Raw genomic sequence first — 18919 nt, 5'->3', positions numbered from 1 at the left:
CATGGTTTTTTGTCAAATACTCTAATATCTAGTGTGACTTTTAAATTTACAATAGATAATTTTAAAAGTCACTATTTGTGACTTTTAAAGTCATAAAGTGTGTCATTTAAAGTCACATTTGTGTGGTGTTTAAAGTCACATTTGTGTAACTTTAGAACTCACTAATTATGACTTTGAATGTCACTAATTGTGACATTTAAAGTCACTCCAAACGGTTAGTTTTGGAAATTAAACACCTTATAATGTCACTATTATGAGATGATAGTTGTGACCATATGAGTGACATTTTGCGATGGGTTCTTTACGTCTCTCATATCATCAAAAAAAATATGCGTGTTAGATGATGTTATTTGTGACATTTATGGGGATCTACTCTTATAGTGTTATCATCATCTTCTTTAACCATATTGACATGAGCTATAGATGTGAGGTTCTTCTTCTTTTTTGGACGATATAGTGTGATGTACCCTTTCTTATGACATCTAAAACACTTGACGATATGATCCTTTAGCCTACCATTCGAGGGTTTGTTGTTTACATCCTTCAAACATCTCCTTTGACTACTTCTTTACCTTCATACATCCTAGATTTATCAAAATTTTTCAAAGGAAAAGAGGATTTGCATAAGTACTATCTTACATTCTAGAATATATAGAACTAGAAGTTTTGTGTTTAGAATTAAGAGCAAGATCCATAGCAGAGATGAGACAACAAAGATGAAACCGACAATGAATTTCCTTCTTTACTCTCTTTAGGAACCTACAAAAAGATATTCCAAAATTTGTCAATGTATGCCTCCACATTTTCTTTCTCCACTTGGTGTAGAGAACCTCTTATCCTTTTTTTAAGATTTTTTTTTGGCCAAAAAAAAAAATCTAGTTGCCATGCAATAAACATAGAAGTGTATTTCTTTCATCATAATTCTAGAAAGCGATTGCCTTTTGGCTAATTCGTCAACTTGTTCGAGAACTCTAGGTATGCAATGTAGCCTCAACATAGCATTAAACATGATCACTTTCCTCTTTACCAGAATCAGGAAAATCACATTTGATACAACATTTTAGTTGGTGCCTATGATTATGCTTAGTTGTTATTTGCCTTTGAAGTGCAACAATTTGCTCTTACATTGTGGGTGCTGCACGTAAATCTACCATGCACCACAAATCTATATTTAAATAAAAGTGCTATATGAATATTTTGTAAATAAATAAATAAATAAAGAGCACAAATTTGACTTATCTCAGTACTCCCAAAAAATGGCTCAAATTTGTGTTGAAACTAAGCAAACAGTTTGTATGAAGGTCGACATGGAGTCTTGCTTCATACAGTTTTTCCGATGGAGATCATGCAGGTTCAAAAGCAAAGGTCAGAAAATTGAGACTACGTAGTGTAGGTTTAAGAGTCTTGGATCATAGGTCAAAATGTGGTCAAATTTTGTTTCTTCGCTTTGCCTATTGTGAATGCGAGAAAATTTTAGGTTATTTTCTAGTTTTTTCAAGGTAATTTTAGGCCTTTTTGAGCTTAAAATAGGTTTCAAAAAAATGTTATTTTGGTCTGAAATAAATATGTCAATTTTTTGTGGAAAATTGTAGAAAAGCTTTCTAAACCTCAGAATGACTCCCATAAATTTTAGCACTCCATTTGGCCACCAAAATGCCTTAAAATAGGGGGTTTTGCGCTTGTTTAAGGTGTTAGGCTTGTTTAAGGTGTTAGGCTTAATTTGGCCTAATATTGTTTAAGCTTTAAGCGTACATGCTTTCTCACTATGACACTTATATTAGGGGTGGATACACACTGCCCACCATAAGAAACTCCCCTTTTCCAATCTTTTTATGACATGGCATTGGAGGTGGCTTTGGGGTCACCGCGCATGAATAAGTCCTAAGCGTACATACTTTCTGACTTTGACACTTCACAAGCTTCGCCTCCTGAAACTCCGTCCTAAGCGCATATGCTTTCTCACTCTGACACGTATATTAGGCGTGGATACACACAAGCTTCACCCACCCATAAGAAACTCCCCTTTTCCGGTCCATCAAGCTTTTGCCAACTGTGGAGTTGTGAAGGCATGGGAGAGGAGGTGGCTTTGGGGTCATTCGGCGTGCATGAACAAGTCCTAAACGGACATGCTTTCTCACTCTGACACTTCACAAGCTTCGCTTGAAACTCCGTCCGTCAAATTTTTTTTTATTTGTATCAAGCAGTGTCCTTATGGATGAGAGCTGGAAGTAAGACTAGATCAGTAGACGTTACCACGCTTCACCAATTACTCTACCGCACTGCTGGTAACTCCGTCCATCATTTTTTTTTTGTAGCATTGACTAGTCTCGATCTCGTCACTCTGTGTGCGTATCAGATCAGCCTCTGTTTGGCATTGAGGAGAGAGAGAGAGAGAGAGGGGGGTCTAGCTGCAGCCTGCAGGCAGTTTTGGTATCGCTGTATCGTGAATCGATGGCGCCCCTCTCAGGCAACGAGCTGTCGCTGTTGCGGGAGAGGATTTACACAGCGGCCCTCGTGGACGCCCACGCCCACAACCTGGTGGATGCCCACACCTCCTCCTTCGCCTTCCTCCGATGCTTCTCAGAGGCCGAAGGCGACGCATTGCAGCTCTCCCCGCACTCCCTCTCCTTCAAGGTACTCATTGCCCACCATCGCTCTTGCATTCCAGCAAACAAAAAAAAACGTTCTGGTCAAAATTAATCATCTTTATTAAGCATTGGTTAAAAATAATTAGGAAATCTCAGCTTACCCTCTTAAGCATCTCATTAATTGCTACTTGGAGCTAAGCATCTAATCTCTGCCCACCCTCCTTTAAGCATCCTAACAAGTGTTTGCAAGACCATACCTGCACTTGCTCTATGTTAATTTGCTTTACTCAATTTGATGCTTTTGGATGCTTGCAGAGAAGCTTGAGAGACATTGCAAGCCTATATGGTTGTGGTGCTTCTCTACAGGATGTACAGTCACACCGCCGCTCTCTTGGAGTCAAGGCATTATGCTCCAAATGCCTTGAATCTTCAAACATATCTGCAGTTCTCATTGATGATGGGCTGCATTTAGATAAAATGTATGAGCTTGAATGGCACAAGGGTGTCTTCCCAAATGTTTACAGAGTACTACGGATCGAAAGATTGGCAGAAGATATTCTTAATGAGGTAGGAGAAGACTTTGCTCTTTTCATATATAAGCTTACTCTTCATTTTTTTGTATGTGTACAGATGCATGTGCTATATTGGTCTCAACGGGCCAGCAAACTTTCCAAGCTGCTAACAAGGAATTTTTTATATTGTAACAAACTAGTGATGGAAGCGGTCTCCACGTGAAGAGTGATACTTAGGATACGTTTCTAGAGCCAACGATTTGCTTTCTACACCTTCATCTTTCAATTACAGACTGTTCTACATGTTTATTGCTAAACCAATGTGCCTATTCCAACATGCCAACCACGTGGGAAGATAACCTCTCAAAGGGGTTGGCAATTCTACTCGGCAAAAATGCGAGAACAGGGTGATCGAATCCCATGTGTCACTACCAAACCACAACGATCATAAGAAGGCAGCAATCCCCATCGCTAGCTGCCCCCCTCACATCCACACAAAACCCGGGAGGGGAAGATACCTATGAGCCATGCCTATTATGGGATTCGCATGTGGGATTACTCCACGAGTTCCTTGGCTCCATCCAAGCTCCATCCAAGCCCCCTGATTCACATGTGGGATTACTCAACGAGTTCCTTGGCTCCTCACGCACTCCACCACAATGCATTGGTGGCAACCCAAATCCTAACACCTTATCTCCAACAATGCATGTGAACCCCCCTTGCCACATGGTCAACCCTTGAAAGATTGTCAACTCAACAGTTGGCTAGGAGTAGTTTGTTGACATCGCCATAGTTAACTAGAATCCTTGCACCGTTGCGTTCTCGCATGAACGTCTCTCCAGAGGTCCCTAGTCTTGCGAACCTTTGCTAGCCCTTTGCAATGGATCCTCATCGTTGTTAGCAGCAGCTGCCTCTAACCATCGCCTAGAGGAAGATCTCAAGCAGTGGGAAGTTCTGCCAGGATCGAGCGCCTAGCGCTTTGATACCATGATCGAATCCCATGTGCCACCACCAAACCACAACGATCACAGGAAGGCAGCAGTCCCCATCGCTAGCTGTCCCCCTCACGTCCACACAAAACCCCTTGGAAGATACCTATAAGCCCAGCGGGGTGTGCTGTGACAGATTCAACCACATATCCAAGGGATAAAAAATGTAGAGAGAGAAGGTAGAGAGAGAGGGAGAGAGAAAGGTTTAGAGAACTTTGCAGAGTACACACATTGAGCGGGAAATGGGCTCCGCCACCCTTTTAGGAATTTATTCAGGAACAATCCATGACCTTATCAAGCCAGGATCAATACAACCAATGAATACAAAATCAAACAAAATATGTCGATGTATCAAGACTGCTCTAATGTAATCTCATCATGTTCAACCACAAAAGGTTTTGACAAATCTAGAGTAATCAGCACCGGTCCTTTGCTAGCATAAAATCTCAATGCTTGAAAGGATTCTTTTTCAGCTTTGGTAAAACTTGCAATGGACTAGCATCCAGTGCCACCCTCTTGATGATCTTCCTGGCATAAGATCAATTTGATGATCTTCCGGTCTCTTTGGTTTGTTGCTCTGGCTTGTTGGGACAATTTGCAGGTGTCCCTTCTTTCCACATTGGAAATACTTCCCTTCTTTGGGATATTCCTCATGTTGCTTGAGGGATAATTTTCTTCGAAAGAGTGGAGGTTTGTCCCCACTCCCATCCTTTTTCTCTTGAGACTCGGTTCTTGATGGGGATTCGTCTTTAAGCTTCTTCTTTTGAGGTGAATCCCGATTGTTGTTCTTTGTCTTGCCGTTCATCCAAGGCATGTACAAAGCCTCGGTTTGTAAAGTTTTGTCTTGAGCTTCTTCCAAAGTTTTTGGACGAGCCATATGCATTGCTTGCATAAGCTTTGATTGTAGTCCATTCACAAACTTGCGCATTTCCATTAGCAGTGGAATAGGAGTATATGAAGTAAACTTCAATGAAACAGCTGAAAAGTTGTTAAGGTAAGTAGCCACATTCTCACCGACTTTATGCTTTACTTCATCCCACTCTTTTTGCACATCTGCTTCAAAGCTTGCGGGTAAAAACTTTTTGTTGAAAACATAGTCTTGAAATCGGTCCATGTCTTTTGGATCGGTCCCTTCTTGTACTACCTTTAGCCACCAATTCAAGGCGGCATCCTTCAAGTGCATGTGAACCATGCGAAGCTTGGAATTTTAGGTGAAGTCCTCTCCTCCAAAGGCAGCATCAAACTGCCTAACAAAAGATAATGCTTTTTGTGTATCCTGCTTTCCATGAAAAGCATCAAACTTGACACTCTTCTCTCCCGGCTTGAAGTCCATCTTGTGAGGGCAAAAGAACGAAAGGACTAGCTGTGCGAGAGATCAGAACAAATCAACACAGCTTGAAAATGATGAATGAATGTATGTATATTGTTGAATGTAATCTAGTACAAGAAGCCCTCTGATATGAGGTGACTCTGAGTAGTAGACTGGTGAAGAAGAAAAGATGAAGTTGAAGCAAGAGGCTCGGTCGATGACGAAGGCTTGCGTTGACAGATTTTTGTGGTAGGGCTCACACTGTCTCTCTATAGCTCCTCTGTCATTTTGATTACGACACTACAGTGCTCTATACCCACCCGACCGACCCAACATAACTGATCCATCGTCAACCATTCACACTTTTGTGCATCAATATCTACCAAAATCATTAGGAGCCACCAGAAGGATGAAAGGGTGAAAACGTTGTCGTGACGTGGGTGGTATCGCTGGGAAAGTGCGAGACTTCTGGCTGTGAGAGTAGCTTCCAAAATCCCAGCAAGGAAACAAAACAGATAGCTCTTCAAGGAGCATAAGACATCTCCATTTTTGTTGGCATGTACATGTGACAATTCACTTCAATACATCCCCAAATTCAACTTGGCACATAAATTGTGTGTCAAGAGCATGACCAGCTCCAAGCATAGATCTCCTGACTCTTTTTCCAAATGCCTCAATCATATCACATGTGGGCATAACACAATTTACAAAAGATTTCCATATACATGTGACCGTTCACATCACATATATCATATACTGCCAACTCCATTATTTCAAGATGTCTCTTGATCTCATAAAAACCTGTTTTCAGATTCCAACAACTCACAAAGCAAAAGATGGCATATGGCATATGGCATATGTACAACATATTCATGTGATTTTAGAAAACTCCATGTCTAGAAAATCCAAAATCCGACCAAGTAGCTTTTTACCAATAAAATCCAAATCCAGGAAACTCTTTGTATTTTTGATGCTTTCTTATTCCAAGACTCTCAAAAACCATAAAAACCTTTTTCCCAAAACCTTCTCGTTCTCAAAAACCTTAAAGGGTTCCTAGACTATACGATTTTTGAAATCGTAAGTAGCAACAAAAAAAATCACTTATCTCAGAGTAAAAAAAAAGAAGCGAATTTATGGATTTCGCTATTCCCATACGGCTGCTTCACTGCTTTTTGGCGTGCCCAAACTTAGTAGATACAAGCTGCCTTCCACGCTATTCTGCAGCTTTTCTTGCCCATGGCTTCAGATGTTTCCTCCTTTGCATGAATTCGGCAGCGATTCCCTTCATTTTTTTTGAAATTTTCTGTAAGCGTATCATTAGATGCAGCTTGAATTCCTCTCTAATTCAAATCCCTACATGGCTTGAATAGAAGTTATCCTCCATTTTTTTGAATCTCTGGTCCATTTGCTCTCTGGTTCTGATTTTTACACACCCCCCCTTCAATAATCGCCGTTTTTCTGGTTTTCTTCTCTTTCCTGCAAGATATTCGGGCTCCCTTCACTTTTGTAGCTAAAAATTCAAATTTCCCAAAATTAAAAATACGCTTGCGCCTCCTTTTTTTTAACTTAATACTCGGATATTCCGTTTTTAAAAAAAAAATCCTTCGTGTTATTGCCACGCAAGCCGCCACCTTGCGTCTGCCAGTTGCCCTCTGCTTGGTGATGATTTTCTTCATCAGCTTCGCTGTCTGATTGCGCATTGGCTGGTGTGCCTAATTTGTTGGATCTCGCCTCATGCCGCTTGTTCTTCTTTGGATTGGTAACTTTCTACCAGCCATGGTTGATTTCATGACCATTTTCGGCACCAGAGGAAGCGCCATTACTGAAGGCCTCAGGAAACCCACCATAGCTAGTGGTGGTGCTGGTATCCATGGAAGCTATGCCGTTCTGTTTTAGGGCAAGCATACAAAGAAAGGAATGTATGGAAGCTCAAACAGTATCGTGGGATCCTTACATGCCAAGAGAAAGAAGTGCATGCAAGCATGCAAGCAAATATGGGAGAATCTACGGGCGGACAAAGTCACGTCCGGCTAGGCGTCCAAGCTGCCAAAACCAAGCTGGACAAGTTCGGCTATGGCGACTGCAAGAGTTCTAGTTGCCATCCCCGTACTCAACACTTACAAAAAATCTAGTTCTTCCCTACACATCATGAAAGGTGCCCCAGTTGGTGTGTCCATATCTCACCGCTCACGCACCCGATCACCAATCCAACTTCATGGCCTTGAATTCCATATGACCACCTATGTCCAGACACCTGGGTCTCACCACAGCATGCTCATCATGTGCACACAAAAGCCGCTTCAAACTAGCCATCTATCATCTGTAGCTATTTCGGATGAAAAGTACCCACCTTGGGTGCTAAAAAGATCTCAAACTGTAGCTTCTCTGCAAAAATTTCCTTCTAGGAAGTTGTTCATAGCATGTCTGACCACAACTCTTCAGTTCATCACATACCCATCAGGCACTCCCAGCTCCTGCTATCTGCCCTCCAAAATGGCTCCTTATCAGCCTGTACACTTCACAAAAACTCACACATTTCTCCACTGTTTGCCTGGCCTTCAAGCATGCATCTGCACAGCAAAAGATTGCCCTTTTCCTCCACTAAAAACATCACACTATCCAAGTGTTAAAACACCTGCTACACTCGTTATGTACACAGGCTTTGAGACCTGACTCAGTCTCAGCTCGTCTTATTGAACCTCATTTACAATATGAACATATGTACTTAGGCATCATATAATGACTCAAATCATGGCACTTAATTCCATGCATCTGGATTTGTATTTGATGGCCTCATATGCATGATTTCACACCATAGACGTGCCATGGCACGACATCCACCCCCTCTAAACCTGCACATCCTCTGGTATGTGTCAAATCATCATCAAGATCCACATATATCTGGATGTCGTCTTCATCTTCTACATTACCAGGAAGATCATCTTCTTCCTCTTCAACCATATCCATGCTATCACTGTCAAGCCTCTCATCTTGAGTCTTCTGTGAATCAAAAGGATCAGTGTCATGCCTTCTTTTAAACATCTTGATCCTTTTACCTGCTACAAGATTCTTTATCTCTGTTCCATCAAGCTCACATAGGGTATACGTGGCATTTTCATGCACATGCTTGACAATGTAAGGACCAAACCATCTTTTTGCAAACTTCCTTTGCACAGTAAACTGGTTGTCAAGACTACTATCATACATTAGGACCCAATCACCTTCTTCAATAGGTTTTGGCCGGAGTCTGTGTCTTCTGTCAAATCTTTCTTTATTTTTCAACCTTGCATCTTTCAAACGAGCTTTAGCAAGCTCTACATCTTCAGGCCTCCTCTCCAACTGCCTTATTTGCAATGCAAGGAGGTCTTCTCTATTCAATTCTTCCACCCAGGGTAATACATTCCAAGTTGGAACTACTTCTTTCAGGCATGTATCCTGTCACTGAGCTATGAGTTGTACGGTCAGCCCACAAGGCATGTGGTAGCAGCCTTGGCCACTCTCGCATTCTTCCTCTGCATGCCTTAGCCAAAGCTTTAATGATTGGAGGATGTCCTCGCTCACTTTTACCATTGCCCTCAGGGTTGTAAGCACATGTTAGGGCCAATTTGATGCCAATTCTAGAGATGAATTCCCTTGCTTCTTCAACATCTAGCTCACCTCTGTCAGCTGTTATTTTTCCAACACAACCATACCGGCAAATCACATCTTCCAAGAGAAATTTGCATACTGTTTCCGTACTCTTTGTTCTAAGAGCACGCCCTTCCACTTGATTTGTCAAATCTTCTCTTGCAAGTGCTATGTACCGCATCTGCCAAATTCCCAAAGGCATTGTAACTAGATCCACTACCCATTTGTAATGCATGGCAGGTGGGTAGGTTGGTTGCAAGCCATCACGATGTCGCACATTTGAGTACATTTGGCATACCATGCATGTTTCCACATATTGGGAAACATCCTTGTACATTCCTTTCCACCAATATCTTTCCTTTATTTTGGTAAAGGTGGCCCACACACTTCGATGTCCAGCCCAGAGACTCTCATGGAATTCTTTCATGAGCTTCCCTTGAGTCTCTTTATCACGTATGACTCTCTGTGGCATAGCATTCCTCTGCTTAGGATGCTTCCATAGGTATCCATCCTTTAGAAAATACCCATATGCTTTTCTGCGGATCTTCTTAAATTCTGAGTCAGACCAATTTTCCTGTCTTGTCAGAGTACTCAAGTATTGACCAATAAGCAACCAATCTTCTTCATACATTTCCTCAGTAAAAGACTCAAGTGCATTTGATAGGCAAGTATGGTCCCCTTTTGCATATGCAGTAGTATAAAACTTTGTACCTACATCATCAATGTCACTAATCATCCCTTCTTCATCTTCATACCTGGCTCTTGATAGCATATCTGCAACTGGGTTATCTTTTCCTGCAATATGCTCAAACTCAGGATTTAGTGACTTGATATAGGCAATCCACCTAAGCATAGCGATATCTGGAGTGGTGCAGCTTGCGATCATCCCAAGGAGTGGCAAGCAATCAGTTTCCACAAGTACAGATGCCCCAATAAGATATTCTTTTTCACATTTTAGAGCAGTGACTATTCCCCATAACTCCCTCTTGATCTGCGGATATTTTCGTTGACGAATGCTTAATACCTTTGCTCCAAATTTGATTACATACCTGTGATCATCCTCATCATCTTGCCCTACTGCCCATCCTATCCCAGTAGGACTAGTATCAACTGTAACAATCACAGGCCTGCCACACTCATAATCTGCCTTCCTTAGAGTAGGTGATGATTGGAGCAAACATTTCAGCTTCCGCATAGCTTTAATATGTACTGCACTCCATAAAATTTTTTGATTTTTTCTCAAAAGTTGATAAAGAGGATCTGCTACATGTGCATAATGTGGGATCCAAATAACATAAAAGACACATGCACCAAGAAATCTCCTCAGCTCTGTAACATTAATGCATATCTCTTTCATTCTTTGTATTGCATCTATCTTGGCTGGACAAGGTCGGCGTCCACTAGTACTACAAAGATGCCCCACTATTAGCACTTCACCAACCCCAAACACTGATTTCAGTCCAGATAAAGTAAGATTCACCTCTTCAAGCCTGGATAGAATCATATCACAATCTTTTATATGATTCGCCACAAACTTGCGGCACCCCTTCGAATCCAAATCCCCATCTTTGTCTTTCTCATCACAGCCTTTTATTGGCACATCATCCAGAAAAGGCATAGTTATTTGTGGTATGAAGTCTCGCAAGACTTTATTCATTCCATTCATCATATGCGCCACTGAGTTGGTAGCTCCCTGTGGTAAGGTACACATCCTTACCAATCCCAAAGGAGTTTTCATTGTGGTCAAGTCCCTGCTTTGTATATCCAGCTGGAACTGATCATATCCCGAATACAGATCACCCATAGAGTATATAGCTTTCCCTGCAAATGCTTCTGCAAACTCGTCCACAATCGGACCTGCTCCCACATTCCTGATTGTGACCTTGTTTACAGGTTGCATGTCTTGAATGAAGCGCAATGTTCCATTTTTCTTTGGCACGGTAAACCATCTGTTGGAGTATGGAGCGCATGATGGCTCCAAAATTCCCATCCTGATCTTTTCTTTTAGTAATTCCATCAGCTTTGGCAAGAGAGCCTTTGGTACTGGAATCGGCCGCAGGTTCCAGGGCACATGTGGAACAGTGAAGATCACCATTGGCGCTGTTACACTTGGATCAACACAGCCTATCTCATGCGGCTGAAAAGCAAAGGCTTTCCCATGTTTAACAAGCATCTCCTCAAAGCATTCCCTTTCAACTGGCAACAGAAAATCCTTTTCACCAATCTTCAGCTCTTTTAGGGTTTCCTGTGTAAACTTATGCCCAATTTTCTTTGGATCTCTGAGATTCGGTTGCATAGAGGCTTCATCTATTTTCTCCTTGCTTCCTGGTGGCAAAGGCAAGGCAACTGGTTTCACCTTTTTTGCAACCGTTTTATACTTTGTATCAACATGAGCATCTATCTCACAATTCATGTTTTTACATTCCATCCCCTCAAATTCCCGGATTATATCATACATCCCCACAGATGACACCTCTATCATCTCATTTCCACCCTGTAAGCATGCTCTTTCCATGGCAAAAAGCACACCCATAGTATCCACAAATGACACCTCATCAAGCACCCCTGAAATAAACTCAAACTCATTCTTCTCCAAAAGACCACACTGCTCAAGACTTTTTTGTTCATTTTGTACATGTCGACGCATGCCACGCTTCAAATCCTTGCTTTTTACAAAGACCAGTGACCCATAGCTAGAAAATCCCTGAAAATTTGCTGAAAAGTTATTTACATTGATTGAGTCCTGCAAGAACTCATTTTCCCTTGTACCATTGGAATCCCGCTTTACAATGGCACCTGGCCAAAATCCCTCATCTCCCTGTAGTTCATGAATTCTCTGTTTATCTTTGGGAGTGACTGTGCTCGAAGAGACTCACGGTTCCTTTCATGGTTAATGCAAACTGTCAAGAACTGAACAGCTTTCTTGCCATCTTTACTCCTTATTCTTGCATATGCCGAGCCATCATCCAAAACTTTTGTTTCCATCCTCACAACTGTAATGTAGGGTTGCCCAAGGATGAGGGGATACGATGACATCTCCTGAACAAAGAAGTTCTGATCATCTTTCACATCCCCTATAGTTACCCTTATATTTGGACAGGCTGCATAGAGCTCTCCAGATGAGTTATTAGCTGCTTTAATCATCCACCCATGATCTACATCCATTGGCCACTTACATTTGTTGTAGAGATTTTTAGCCATAAGATTTATTTCAGACCCATGATCAATTAGAGCGACATACGGCTCTTCCAAGTCACCTATCTTGACAAGGGTTTCAGTGGTGGCCCTTGCCCAATGGCTCCTGGAGTAATGACTCTTTGTAAGAACTTCCTTTTCATCATCCTCATCCACAAAGCGCACTTGTCGTGCCCCTTCAGCAGAGTGATTACATTCCACCACATTCTCTCTCTCTTCCTTTTGCTGTACCTGTACTCCATGAGTCTTGGAAGTGCTTGCCTCCCCTTGTGATGGAATAGATTCAATTATGGACTGCCTTTTCCTTCGTATAATATCAATTATCTCATCATGGAATTCTTTCTTTGCAATTCCCAAGACTTCCCCTAGTGTAAATTCCACCCTACTGTTTAGAATCCTCTCTTCAAGCACCTTTTTGAGATCTGTTGCGGCTTCAATATCAGATTGAAGCTTGTAGAGTGGACTTTACCCTTTACCCTTCTCCTTCTCATGCTTCATTTTTGCTGGCACTTCTTTCATTGATACTTCCTGTGGAGGTCTGCTATGCGGTGGAGGCATATGTGATGGCCCAGGATCCTTCTTTTCATTACCACGGGTAACCCTTTTTGATGGCCCTCCTTCCTCATTTTCCCTCTTACGCTTGTCCTCTACCTGTGCCTCATTATTCTGGCATTTTGCAATGTAGGCATGAACAGATAAAGAATCCACAGGCTCTTCCCAGCCAGTCTCAAGACGTATACAGTCACCTGCCTCATGCAAAGCCTGTTTAGACACCTTCTTTGACGCAATTAGCTCCATTGTTGATGGCCAAAAATCTTCATTCTCATAATCTTCATCATTCTCAGATTCCTGCTTTGATTGACCAACCTTTAACCCATAGGCCGCTGCCTCAACCATAGAGATGGCATGTCTAGCAACCATGTCTTCAACTAGCTTTTTCATCCCTCCCTTTCCAAAGTTTGTGCTTAATGGAAGACCAGTCTCCGTAAGGTGGATTTTTCCATCTTTGAAAAACACAAGTTGATTTCTGAGGGCTTCTTTATAGCTAGCACAGTCTTTCTTTGCATGTTCTGGGTCATCACACCATATACATCTGAATGTAAACCCTTCCTTGCTTTGAGGCCTTTGCATAGAAGCCTGCCCTAATGGTATCCCTTTTTCCTCAATCCTGGACATCTTCAGTTTTAGGTCTCGCATGCCCTTAATAAGCTCATCCATCGGCCCTTCTACCTTTGGGATTGCAGCAGCTGGTTTTGGTAGATTCTCAGGGGTAACAGCAGTTATAGGAGTTGCCGAGCTCATCACCATTTTATCCCTCCTTCGCTGCCGCTTTGCTAGCATGGTGACCGCATCCTCGACATCATTCCAATCATTCTTTAGCCCCTGCTCTGTATCCTTATCCTCAAGGAGAATTTCCAGTTTTTCTTGGAGATCTTTTCCGGCTGCTTGTAAGAAGAGCTCTGTTTTTTCCCTGTCCAAGGTTGTGCGCTCAATCCTTGACAGCTGGGCATAGCGCTTCTCAAACTCTCTTAGCAACTCTGTAGCAGAAATTCCCATTTTGGGTTTTGTCCATTCCAAGAAAGTTCGTTTGGTCACCCGCTCGGAATCCTCCATGAAATATTCATCCTTCAAAGCAAGCTTGAACTCCTCCCAATTTCTGCCACCATGTGCTGCCTGTAATCCTCTTATGCGCTCTCTTATTTCAGGAACACATACCAGCTCAAAGCTTCGAACCATATCCTCCTCAGTCACCCTGTTTAGCTCCATTTCCTTTGTGTAATTGCGCAGGTACTTTGTGATGTCCTTACCATCAAATTGATCCACCTTTTTCACAATTGACTGCAGTGCTTTAGTCGTGGAAATTTGCCCCCTCTCAGCAGCTTGCTGCTGTTGCATATACATAGTAAACATCTGAAACATTTGCATAACCCCGGGGTCAAAATGAACCCCCTGTCCCTCAGGATTCTCAGCCATAGCTTCCCTGTGTATTTCACCACACTCTCACCCCAGCAGTTTCACGTCGGGTTCACCAAAGCTGTCGTGACGTGGGTGGTATCGCTGGGAAAGTGCGAGACTTCTGGTTGTGAGAGTAGCTTCCAAAATCCCAGCAAGGAAACAAAACAGATAGCTCTTCAAGGAGCATAAGACATCTCCATTTTTGTTGGCATGTACATGTGACAATTCACTTCAATACATCCCCAAATTCAACTTGATGATTGCACATAAATTGTGTGTCAAGAGCATGACCAGTTCCCCAAGCATAGATCTCCTGACTCTTTTTCCAAATGCCTCAATCATATCACATGTAGGCATAACACAATTTACAAAAGATTTCCATATACATGTGACCGTTCACATCACATATATCATATACTGCCAACTCCATTATTTCAAGATGTCTCTTGATCTCATAAAAACCTGTTTTCAGATTCCAACAACTCACAAAGCAAAAGATGGCATATGGCATATGTACAACATATTCATGTGATTTTAGAAAACTCCATGTCTAGAAAATCCAAAATCCGACCAAGTAGCTTTTTACCAATAAAATCCAAATCCAGGAAACTCTTTGTATTTTTGATGCTTTCTTATTCCAAGACTCTCAAAAACCATAAAAACCTTTTTCCCAAAACCTTCTCGTTCTCAAAAACCTTAAAGGGTTCCTAGACTATACGATTTTTGAAATCGTAAGTAGCAACAAAAAAAAATCACTTATCTCAGAGTAAAAAAAAAGAAGCGAATTTATGGATTTCGCTATTCCCATACGGTTGCTTCACTGCTTTTTGGCGTGCCCAAACTTAGTAGATACAAGCTGCCTTCCACGCTATTCTGCAGCCTTTCTTGCCCATGGCTTCAGATGTTTCCTCCTTTGCATGAATTCGGCAGCGATTCCCTTCATTTTTTTTGAAATTTTCTGTAAGCGTATCATTAGATGCAGCTTGAATTCCTCTCTAATTCAAATCCCTACATGGCTTGAATAGAAGTTATCCTCCATTTTTTTGAATCTCTGGTCCATTTGCTCTCTGGTTCTGATTTTTACACACCCCCCCTTCAATAATCGCCGTTTTTCTGGTTTTCTTCTCTTTCCCGCAAGATATTCGGGCTCCCTTCACTTTTGCAGCTAAAAATTCGAATTTCCCAAAATTAAAAATACGCTTGCGCCTCCTTTTTTTAGCTTAATACTCAGATATTCCGTTAAAAAAAAAAAATCCTTCGTGTTATTGCTACGCAAGCCGCCACCTTGCGTCTGCCAGTTGCCCTCTGCAAGAGTTCTAGTTGCCATCCCCGTACTCAACACTTACAAAAACTCTAGTTCCTCCTTGCACATCATGAAAGGTGCCCCAGTTGGTGTGTCCATATCTCACCGCTCACGCACCCGATCACCAATCCAACTTCATGGCCTTGAATTCCATATGACCACCTATGTCCAGACACCTGGGTCTCACCACAGCATGCTCATCATGTGCACACAAAAGCGGCTTCAAACTAGCCATCTATCATCTGTAGCTATTTCGGATGAAAAGTACCCACCTTGGGTGCTAAAAAGATCTCAAACTGTAGCTTCTCTGCAAAAATTTCCTTCTAGGAAGTTGTTCATAGCATGTCTGACCACAACTCTTCAGTTCATCACATACCCATCAGGCACTCCCAGCTCCTGCTATCTGCCCTCCAAAATGGCTCCTTATCAGCCTGTACACTTCACAAAAACTCACACATTTCTCCACTGTTTGCCTGGCCTTCAAGCATGCATCTGCACAGCAAAAGATGGCTCTTTTCCTCCACTAAAAACATCACACTATCCAAGTGTTAAAACACCTGCTACACTCGTTATGTACACAGGCTTTGAGACCTGACTCAGTCTCAGCTCGTCTTATTGAACCTCATTTACAATATGAAGTACTACTATTTAGAAGAATCTTCATCTGGACTCTCCTCATTCGAATCTTCAGAGCTACTATGCTTCTTCCCATGAGATGAGCTTTTCCTTGACTTCTTTTTGGATTTCTACCTGCTGGGTGTGTCGTCGTCCTCCAGGGATTCAATTGATGTTACTGATAAATGAATATAGAACTGATTATACACAGTGCAACATGATTAATACTTCACTAACACAGACTGCTGAATTATCGCGTCAAAATGCTGATTGATTGATTACTTGATTGTCGTTGAATATATAGGCATATAGCCTTTAAAACAGTTACATCGTTGCAGGATTCAAACAAGCGCGACCTCCCATTTACATATGTACTTAGGCATCATATAATGACTCAAATCATGGCACTTAATCCCATGCATCTGGATTTGTATTTGATGGCCTCATATGCATGATTTCACACCATAGACGTGCCATGGCACGACAACGTGGGAGTGGCATAGATTGCCCTTGTAGTGAAGGATCACACCCAATGCCTCAGAAAAAAACTAGTGGTGCCGTAAACATTTTATACCAACACATGGCCATGATCTTCTTTCCACCACAACAGATGTAAGCCAACATTTTATAATTCAATCCAACACCATCAATGTAGTAGAGCTTAAATTGTATTGAATGGTCAAGGGACTTCAAAGACAGAAGCATTTTTCACAGAATACCAGTAGAGGCTCCTTTAAAACAATAGTATTTCTCATACTTCAACCCATTTACAGAAAAGGAAAGATACAGTACCATGACAGTCAATGGTGATTTTAGTGACTCCTTTTTGTGTAAGCCGGGATCAGATTGCTACCAGATGAGCATGTTATACTGCCCAGAATACTGGCAACTCAGCCTATCACCTTTCCTCACAAGACTTCAAAGGCTTTCCATTTGATTGGGTTCTGTACAGCCATGCAAATCCGTTTTCTGAGAAACCACCTTCTCATCCACACCCCCCTCTCTGTTCTTTTCTGCAGCACTTTTTTCCCACCCCCCTCTCCAGAATTTTACCCACCTTCCTTCTCCTCCCTCTTTCCATCTCTGGCAACTCTACATCCCTCAGGCACGCAGCACACAATTGCTATTTTCTATCATTAGAAATGGCCAGCTTAACTCTTGTCCACACGTTGTCCCTATGCAGCCGACTTCAAAGTTTCTATTTTCTATTTCCTCAAAGGTATATTACCTTTATAATTAATATTTTAATCCTAGCTGCAAGCACTTGTTCGCACTGTTACTTTCTTTCACATTAGAGTTAGCCCACAAGCATAGTTGCAAAGAAACGCGTTTCATTCATGTTTTATGAAACGAAACGTTTCAAAAATGTTTCTTTCGAATGAAACCCGTTTCTTTTCATCCCACCTATTATCCATACAATTTGAGCATTGTTTTTGTAGGAGGCTATTGATGAGGACATTGAGGATTGAGTGCCCAGACTCCAAATTGAGGTCTCTATTCTTTGGGGCTATCAGGCTCCTCTAGTTTGTCATGCATCTGTCAGCATGCTTTACTTTGTGTATTTCAGACTTCATTTTTCTTTCTTTGTATCACTTCAAGATTCAAACTTTTTGTGATCACTTTGAGTGCTAAGTTGACTATGTCACTCTTTCTTGCTTTATATATTGTTTCTTAAGTTTTGAGCAGTTGCCATTATTGATGATGGAATCCGAATCTTGATTCTTGATGTTGCTAGTTTATTTATGCCAATTGGTCGGGTGCGCAGTGTAACTGGGTTACCTTGAATCTTTAGTTTTAACTTGTAAACATGTTTAATGTGTAAATGATGCATGTTTAATATTGTTCTGCAAGCAAGGCAACATAATTTTTTGCATATTATAAACTTATATATAAATTTTGGGGCATGTAACCCCTCCCTCTTGTATGAAACGTTCTTGAAACATCTGGGATATGAAAGAAGCTTTTTTGAAAGGTTTCAGAAACGGTTTTAAAACACGTTTCAAAAAACACCTAGCACAACTATGTCCACAAGAGTGTTTCACAAGAGAATCCTGGCCAGTCTTGTTCACATTTGCATAGCCCATCATTCATGTGCCTTCATCTGACTATGGAAACTTTTGAAGTCAAGTGAAGGAAAAGAAGCATAGTATATCATCACTTCCCAACTATCATACACAATGCACAATGGAGTATATAGTCTTGTGGGTTAACTACCATGAGTATATAACATGTACGTTCCTAAAAGGTGAACTTGGGCATGTTCTTGGATTCATCTAGGTATATATATACAATGCACAGCAAGACTTATGCTATAGATAGTTACATAATGTCAAAATGCAAAGTACATAACTCAGATCCTAGCAAGTCATAACTCACACACCCAAAGCATTCCTTTTAAGCTAGGTTGAGGATTTTCCTATCCCTAAAATATATACACATGATTTTTTATATTTTATTTTTTGAGCCTGTCATATTTTTCCCACCCCCTAGCTTGCTGGAGCATTTATGCTCAGCAGTAGAGAAGTTGGCCCGGTGTTGGATCAAAGTCTTCTTCCTTTCCTTCTGTTGATATCAAATCTTATTTAGTTCCAAGCATGTCTTCTTTGACTACTGTCATTAGCCGAGCAAGGTACTTCTTCAAGCGATAACCATTAACCCTTGTTTTATGCCAAGTTCCATCCAAATCAGCTAATTGATAAGTGCCATTGGGAAACCACTCAATCACCTTGAATGGCCCTTCCCATTTGATTTGATTTTTTTTTGAAATGTGTGATCCAATCTGCTATTGTAGCGAAGCCCTAAGTCTCCTTTTTTGATGTTTTTAT

At 41.5% G+C, this 18919-nt stretch overlaps 1 protein-coding gene across 1 annotated transcript in view; it reads left to right on the top strand.

Annotated features, from left to right (window-relative positions):
* Positions 1 to 2189: 2189 nt before the first annotated feature.
* The window catches only part of LOC147604831 (protein fluG-like), a 105861-nt gene continuing 89131 nt past the window's right edge, over positions 2190 to 18919 (top strand). The window contains exons 1-2 of the mRNA XM_086794863.1: positions 2190 to 2634; positions 2904 to 3155. Coding sequence (XP_086650989.1) covers positions 2452 to 2634; positions 2904 to 3155 — 435 coding nt within the window. The 5' untranslated portion in view covers positions 2190 to 2451. The remainder of the gene's footprint in view (positions 2635 to 2903; positions 3156 to 18919) is intronic.

The sequence above is a fragment of the Cibotium barometz genome, chromosome 61, assembly GCF_041138505.1.
Source record: "Cibotium barometz isolate CiBa-2024 chromosome 61, ASM4113850v1, whole genome shotgun sequence".
Taxonomy (NCBI): domain Eukaryota; kingdom Viridiplantae; phylum Streptophyta; class Polypodiopsida; order Cyatheales; family Cibotiaceae; genus Cibotium; species Cibotium barometz.
This window is presented reverse-complemented; position numbering and strand designations above follow the sequence as displayed.